The 8,297-nt window shown below is 41.3% G+C and overlaps 1 protein-coding gene and 1 long non-coding RNA gene across 3 annotated transcripts in view; one reads left to right on the top strand and one right to left on the bottom strand.

Annotated features, from left to right (window-relative positions):
• Positions 1–1,203: 1,203 nt before the first annotated feature.
• The window catches only part of LOC124137957 (docking protein 5-like), a 53,685-nt gene continuing 46,591 nt past the window's right edge, over positions 1,204–8,297 (bottom strand). Inside the window, exons 12-14 of one of the 2 annotated variants that reach the window (XM_046504421.2) lie at positions 4,642–4,657; positions 2,729–2,770; positions 1,204–2,145 (exon numbers count right to left, since the gene is read on the bottom strand). In XM_046504421.2, coding sequence (XP_046360377.2) covers positions 2,767–2,770; positions 4,642–4,657 — 20 coding nt within the window. In that variant the 3' untranslated portion in view covers positions 1,204–2,145; positions 2,729–2,766. The remainder of the gene's footprint in view (positions 2,146–2,728; positions 2,771–4,641; positions 4,658–8,297) is intronic. The other variant, XM_046504419.2, reaches the window with a different exon arrangement.
• Positions 7,319–7,607, top strand: LOC125381171. The gene is made up of 2 exons (XR_007221738.1): positions 7,319–7,351; positions 7,413–7,607. It is a non-coding gene; the product is annotated as an uncharacterized LOC125381171 (long non-coding RNA).

The raw sequence follows: 8,297 nt of genomic DNA, 5'->3' as shown, positions 1-8,297 counted from the left end.
CCGAAGTGATACAGGTCTCAGACGTTTACCACGTTGGTGAAACCTACGAAAACGCGTATGGACCTGACAAACCTAGAAACATAATTGGGGAGAACCAGGATTCGAACCCACAATCATAGGTTTCGGGCGTTCACAGCTGGGCCACATCTGAGACCCAAATGCTGTATATTAATGCATCACGTGTCACCCCAGTCAGTTGATACCTCCAAAGTTCCGAAGTAATTTGATCTTGCACAGTGGATTTGTAAAAAGCAAGTGTTAACATATCTGGGCGTGAAGTGCCTATGTAAAAACAACATACTTTGTTGAAAGGATTAGCCGATAATGCTTTGATTAATCAATCAAAGCATTATCGGTTAATCCTTTCAACAAAGTATGTTGTTTTTACATAGGCTCATTGTTACCTAACTCAACAGATTTTTTTTAAGATCCCAAAACCACCCGATACGGTAAGTCGCCTCTTACGACAAGCTACCCGTGAAGATCCGGGTTAGAAAAGAATAGAATAGAACCTATGCTTACCGTCACAGGCGACTATGCTTGCAAGAGGCGACTAACGGGATCGGGTGGTCAGGTTCGCTGACTTGGTTGATGCATGTCCTCGTATCCAAATAGCGTAGATCGATGCTCATGATGTCAGTTACTGGATTGTCTGGTCCAGATTCGATTGTTCACAGACCGCTGTCTTATAGCTGGTATATTGCTGAGTTCGGCGTTAAACGACAAAGAAAGAAACAAACAAACGTTTGAAGACTGAAGACCGATTCTAACCCGGATCTTCACGGGTAGCAGGCTGATACAGTAAACATCCATCCACTCAATTGGGATACGACGACACGAAATCAATCAAGTCACCACGCCAGAAATGCCAACCCCTTTGTGCTCTTACGCCAATCATCGGTCCCTGGGGACCTATATTCCCAACCGGAGCCCCCACGGGTTTTTAAGGTAGATCGTCCTGACGACCAACAATGCGCTACATTATTTATTAAGAATAAAAGACCCACAAACATACTATTTATTTATAATCTTTGTTTAATTTAGTACAATTGTGAATTTAGGATCGATTGGTTTGGAAATCGATAGAAAGTCTAAAAATAAATTCAACCTGTCTACATATTTATACTGTAAAAATGTGTTGAGAACACATTTTCTTTTATACAGATCTTCTTGTCTTGTGACTCAAATAAAACAACGACGGAATGTATGTACAAGCGTTTTACTATTGCTGTTTTTTCTCCATAAACAATCATACTATTAGGCTTAAATGTGAGTATATCAAAGAATATTTATCAAATTTTCTGCAAATAAATTGGTGGAACGTGTACAGTTCCGACCCTGATTCGAACACCGGATTGTGCATGTCGGGCTGCAGGTGTTGGATAGATGCATTCGTCACCACTCGACCCTTTCCGTAACCTGCAAGAAGCTTGTCCCGGAATAACACGAGTTAGTCACGAATGGGATCGATGCTACAAACCCTTGATGACGATCAATACCGGTGACAGCGTTTGGTTGGTTTCACCTGCATGTGTTATCGTATAAATGTTGAAATATTCTCAAGTAAATTCTAAATATCACTTGAAAAACTGTTTTTAATGTGTTATTCATTTGTATGTGAATGAACTTTCTTGACAAAATCTTGGTTATATGTATGACACAAATATGTCTCCACTTTCTTTAAATCCACAGCTGGGAAAAAGTTCGAAATTATTAATACAAGCGTTTACAGCGTTTGAGATGTTCTGTCATTTTTACATGATAGTGACTTAATAGACCTTTTTGAAAAACAGGAATCCCGACTTGCGCAAACCTATGCGCGGAGCCTCTTCCTACATGCAACTACTGAATTGCTAATGCTGAATTGCAGAGGAATACGACAAAAACATTATAACCAAATATTGCCTTGTGTGAGAGACTGAAACTGTCCGTGTTCATTCACGTCTCCACAATAGGATTAACGAAAAAATGAAGCACTATTATGAACCAGAAGCGGCATCCATCTAAGGAGTATCAGTCCAATCTGAACTCCTTTTCGTGTATCACATAACTCGAACTTTAAGCGTTGTCACTTCGGCAAAACCCGGAATTGGTCACGACGGTCAGTCTGCCTCCAGTACTGGGGATGATCTTGATGAAGTGGGGCTGAAAGAGAGAGGCAGAGTTTGGTTTAAGCCGCCCATAGGGATGCTGATCGAAGACCTCATTTTGGTAAGAGCTAATGGATCATGTCGACAAGAGCTCCACAAAGAGTGACGACATCACGGAGGGCTACACCAGATGTGTGTTGGTTGTTTAACGCTGCGCTCAGCAATGTTCCAGCTGTCTGACGTCGGTATGTGAATAATCGAGTCTGGACCAGACAATCCAATGATTGACATCATGAGCATCGATCCACGCAATTGGAATATGATGACATACATCAACCAAGACAGCGAGCCTGACCGCCCGATCCCGTTAGTCGCCTCTTACGACAAGCATAGTCGCCTTTTACGACAAGCATGGGCTGCTGAAGATCTAGTCTATCCCGGATCTTCACGGGTCAGATAAATACTGACCAAGCCTACTGAGGTTATATTATTCATGTTGACACAGAGCTGACTAGCTGGTCTGTCGCCATTTGGGTAGCCGAGAAGATGACAAGTTAGCTTTTGATATACCAAATGTTGCATTGCTTGTGTAACATATAGTATACGTCATATGCCACCTGCTTTACAATCGGTCTTACATAGGTAGTCCCAGCTGTCGTTTGATTCTTCAGGTGGTCTATCTGAAAATACAACAAAGTCAGAATTACGTTACGTTGTATGACATAATTGATTGAGTGAGTGGGTAGGGTTTTACGCCACATTTAGCAATAAAACAGCCGTATCACGGCAGGGGACACCAGAAATGGGATTCACACATTGTACACATGTGGCCCTGGTGTAACGAACCCCAGTGTGATGAGCCAATGCTTTACCCACTGGGCTACCCAACCGGACCCTCAGTGAGTGAGTGAGTATGGTTTTACGCCGCTTTTAACAATATTCCAGCAATATCACGGCGGGGGTCACCAGAAATGGGCTTCACACATTGTACCCATGTCGGGAATTAAACCCGGTCCTTCGGCGTGACGAGCGAACGCTTTAACCACTAGGCTACCTGGCCGACCTTAGTTTGTATAGATACAATACCCAGCGAAAGATGTAGTCTGTTATTGCACGAGTGTCTCGAGATTGCGTTTATTACTGAAAAATATTATCATGGTACTCGTTCTTTTTTTCATAAAAGCATTTCCCTTCTTGCTTACAAGGGTAAATAAGATATATTCAATAATTGAAAACATACGTAACTACCTGCAACCTGAAAAAATCTAAATAAAAGCATGGCTGATTGGAGACCAATAAAGAAAATGTTACAAGCAATTTGGTGAGGCAACAACCAATTGATCATTTGTTTTACTGATACCACTGAGTTCGACAGTGGGTCGCCATGGTAGAAGAATGTTAGCAGTTTAATTCATGAACATAGCCATCAGCGTTGCCCGAGAGTAAGTTCTTCCCAATTCACAGAGAACAAGAGGCTATTCCGACGAACAGATGATCAGGTCATTGTGGTCCCAATTGAATACGGGAACTGTTTTTACTGTGCATCGACCCATGTACCTCTTGAATGGAGTCATTGTGTGGATTAGAAGCGTGAATAGATCGGAGCTGTTCATACATTGTGACATGCATAGCATGTATCCCAGGGCTACGCATACAAATGTAAACCTGGGGTCCCTTTCACAAAGCGATCGTAGCGCAACTCCCTATCGCAACTCCCACACTTTAACATATACTTACAACTGTCGTGACGCTGTGATTGCTTTTAGTTGTAGAACGGTGCCCCGTGCAGGGCGTCACGTGACATGCTCGAGGGAAATGGTGTTACGGACTTAAATTAATTTGTGCCCGTGGTTTTGTGAATGTTGTACGCGATTTCCAGGAATCCCTGAGATATTAGTTGTTATTTAATAGTTGTTTAAAGACACAATATTCCATTAAAAATCGACCACCTAATTCATGAAGTCTCCTCTAACGACCAACATAGATAGCAGGGGACAGTTCTAACTCGGAATCCCACGGGGTCATTGGGATACGACACAATAGCCGGGAGTGGTATTTGTAGTCCTCTGTCATCGTCACATTTCGCCCCTGGTGTATTTATATACATATAGGATGTTCGAAAGTAAGGAGAGGTAAAATTCCATTATTTTAATCAAAACTTCTGATTCTGGTGATGAGTGAGTGAGCTGGATTTAACGTCGCTTTGAACAGTATTCCAGTTACATCACTGGGCGTAAGCTAAAATGTGGGAGGAAAGCCCGAAGTGATGGAGGTCTAAGATGTTTACCGCTTTGGTGAAACCCACGAGCACGGTGCCGACAGACCTAGAAACAAAATCGGGTCGAACAGGGATTTGAACCCACGATCATAGGTTTCTGGTGCGCCCAAGGGACGCAACTCTGCAAAGTAATAGTTGCGTCCTGTGATGAGATTTTTTGCCTTCCCAACTGTTAGTTGCAATTGTTAGTGTTGGTCGTTGTCACATATAGTCTAACAGTGACCACATGCACTTGGTATGTAAATAGAAACATGCAAAATAATATATACATACTGCTCAGCGATCGGCCCTAAACATGACGAAAATATGGATTAGCTCGTAAATAACTGCACGAGTACATCATATTCTTTCAATAATGTGCAGACAACAATATGTATCCATGCTCCTTAATGTTACAGTGTTGTGTGTCCACAATGTACCATGTGTCAGTCAGTCAGTCAGGTCTCACAAATACTTTAATGTTACAGTGTTGTGTGTCCACAATGTACCATGTGTCAGTCAGGTCTCACAAAATACTTTAATGTTACAGTGTTGTGTGTCCACAATGTACCATGTGTCTGTCAGTCAGTCAGGTCTCACAAATACTTTAATGTTACAGTGTTGTGTGTCCACAATGTACCATGTGTCAGTCAGGTCTCACAAATACTTTAATGTTACAGTGTTGTGTGTCCACAATGTACCATGTGTCTGTCAGTCAGTCAGGTCTCACAAATACTTTAATGTTACAGTGTTGTGTGTCCACAATGTACCATGTGTCAGTCAGGTCTCACAAAATACTTTAATGTTACAGTGGTGTGTGTCCACAATGTACCATGTGTCTGTCAGTCAGGTCTCACAAAATACTTTAATGTTACAGTGTTGTGTGTCCACAATGTACCATGTGTCTGTCAGTCAGGTCTCACAAAATACTTTAATGTTACAGTGGTGTGTGTCCACAATGTACCATGTGTCTGTCAGTCAGGTCTCACAAAATACTTTAATGTTACAGTGGTGTGTGTCCACAATGTACCATGTGTCTGTCAGTCAGGTCTCACAAATACTTTAATGTTACAGTGGTGTGTGTCCACAATGTACCATGTGTCAGTCAGGTCTCACAAATACTTTAATGTTACAGTGGTGTGTGTCCACAATGCACCATGTGTCAGTCAGGTCTCACAAATACTTTAATGTTACAGTGGTGTGTGTCCATAATATACCATGTGTCAGTCAGGTCTCACAAAATACTTTAATGTTACAGTGGTGTGTGTCCATAATATACCATGTGTCAGTCAGGTCTCAGAAAATACTTTAATGTTACAGTGTTGTGTGTCCACAATGTACCATGTGTCTGTCAGTCAGTCAGGTTTACAAATACTTTAATGTTACATTGGTGTGTGTCCACAATGTACCATGTGTCAGTCAGGTCTCACAAAATACTTTAATGTTACAGTGGTGTGTGTCCACAATATACCATGTGTCTGTCAGTCAGTCAGGTCTCACAAATACTTTAATGTTACAGTTGTGTGTGTCCACAATGTACCGTGTGTCAGTCAGGTCTCACAAAATACTTTAATGTTACAGTGTTGTGTGTCCACAATGTACCATGTGTCAGTCAGGTCTCACAAAATACTTTAATGTTACAGTGGTGTGTGTCCACAATGTACCATGTGTCAGTCAGGTCTCACAAAATACTTTAATTTTACAGTGGTGTGTGTCCATAATATACCATGTGTCAGTCAGGTCTCAGAAAATACTTTAATGTTACAGTGTTGTGTGTCCACAATGCACCATGTGTCAGTCAGGTCTCACAAAATACTTTAATGTTACAGTGTTGTGTGTCCACAATGTACCATGTGTCAGTCAGGTCTCACAAAATACTTTAATGTTACAGTGGTGTGTGTCCACAATGTACCATGTGTCAGTCAGGTCTCACAAATACTTTAATGTTACAGTGGTGTGTGTCCACAATGTACCATGTGTCTGTCAGTCAGTCAGGTCTCACAAATACTTTAATGTTACAGTGTTGTGTGTCCACAATGTACCATGTGTCAGTCAGGTCTCACAAATACTTTAATGTTACAGTGGTGTGTGTCCACAATGTACCATGTGTCAGTCAGGTCTCACAAATACTTTAATGTTACAGTGTTGTGTGTCCACAATGTACAAAGTGTCAGTCAGGTCTCACAAAATACTTTAATGTTACAGTGGTGTGTGTCCACAATGTACCATGTGTCAGTCAGGTCTCACAAAATACTTTAATGTTACAGTGGTGTGTGTCCACAATGTACCATGTGTCAGTCAGGTCTCACAAATACTTTAATGTTACAGTGGTGTGTGTCCACAATGTACTATGTGTCAGTCAGGTTTCACAAAATACTTTAATGTTACAGTGGTGTGTGTCCACAATGTACCATGTGTCTGTCAGTCAGTCAGGTCTCACAAATACTTTAATGTTACATTGGTGTGTGTCCACAATGTACCATGTGTCAGTCAGGTCTCACAAATACTTTAATGTTACAGTGGTGTGTGTCCACAATGTACCGTGTGTCAGTCAGGTCTCACAAATACTTTAATGTTACAGTGGTGTGTGTCCACAATGTACAAAGTGTCAGTCAGGTTTCACAAAATACTTTAATGTTACAGTGGTGTGTGTCCACAATGTACCATGTGTCTGTCAGTCAGTCAGGTCTCACAAATACTTTAATGTTACAGTGGTGTGTGTCCACAATGTACCATGTGTCAGTCAGGTCTCACAAATACTTTAATGTTACAGTGGTGTGTGTTCACAATGTACCATGTGTCAGTCAGGTCTCACAAATACTTTAATGTTACAGTGGTGTGTGTCCACAATGTACTATGTGTCAGTCAGGTCTCACAAAATACTTTAATGTTACAGTGGTGTGTGTCCACAATGTACCATGTGTCTGTCAGTCAGGTCTCACAAATACTTTAATGTTACAGTGGTGTGTGTCCACAATGTACCATGTGTCAGTCAGTCAGTCAGGTCTCACAAATACTTTAATGTTACAGTGGTGTGTGTCCACAATGTACCATGTGTCAGTCAGGTCTCACAAATACTTTAATGTTACAGTGTTGTGTGTCCACAATGTACCATGTGTCAGTCAGGTCTCACAAAATACTTTAATGTTACAGTGTTGTGTGTCCACAATGTACCATGTGTCTGTCAGTCAGGTCTCACAAAATACTTTAATGTTACATTGGTGTGTGTCCACAATGTACCATGTGTCAGTCAGGTCTCACAAATACTTTAATGTTACAGTGGTGTGTGTCCACAATGTACCGTGTGTCAGTCAGGTCTCACAAATACTTTAATGTTACAGTGGTGTGTGTCCACAATGTACAAAGTGTCAGTCAGGTTTCACAAAATACTTTAATGTTACAGTGGTGTGTGTCCACAATGTACCATGTGTCTGTCAGTCAGTCAGGTCTCACAAATACTTTAATGTTACAGTGGTGTGTGTCCACAATGTACCATGTGTCAGTCAGGTCTCACAAATACTTTAATGTTACAGTGGTGTGTGTTCACAATGTACCATGTGTCAGTCAGGTCTCACAAATACTTTAATGTTACAGTGGTGTGTGTCCACAATGTACTATGTGTCAGTCAGGTCTCACAAAATACTTTAATGTTACAGTGGTGTGTGTCCACAATGTACCATGTGTCTGTCAGTCAGGTCTCACAAAATACTTTAATGTTACATTGGTGTGTGTCCACAATGTACCATGTGTCAGTCAGGTCTCACAAATACTTTAATGTTACAGTGGTGTGTGTCCACAATGTACCGTGTGTCAGTCAGGTCTCACAAATACTTTAATGTTACAGTGGTGTGTGTCCACAATGTACAAAGTGTCAGTCAGGTTTCACAAAATACTTTAATGTTACAGTGGTGTGTGTCCACAATGTACCATGTGTCTGTCAGTCAGTCAGG

The sequence above is a fragment of the Haliotis rufescens genome, unplaced genomic scaffold (genome assembly GCF_023055435.1).
Source record: "Haliotis rufescens isolate VD_foot unplaced genomic scaffold, xgHalRufe1.0.p SCAF_17, whole genome shotgun sequence".
Classification (NCBI taxonomy): domain Eukaryota; kingdom Metazoa; phylum Mollusca; class Gastropoda; order Lepetellida; family Haliotidae; genus Haliotis; species Haliotis rufescens.
The sequence above is the reverse complement of the archived record's forward strand: the minus strand, read 5'-3'. Positions and strand labels throughout refer to the sequence as shown.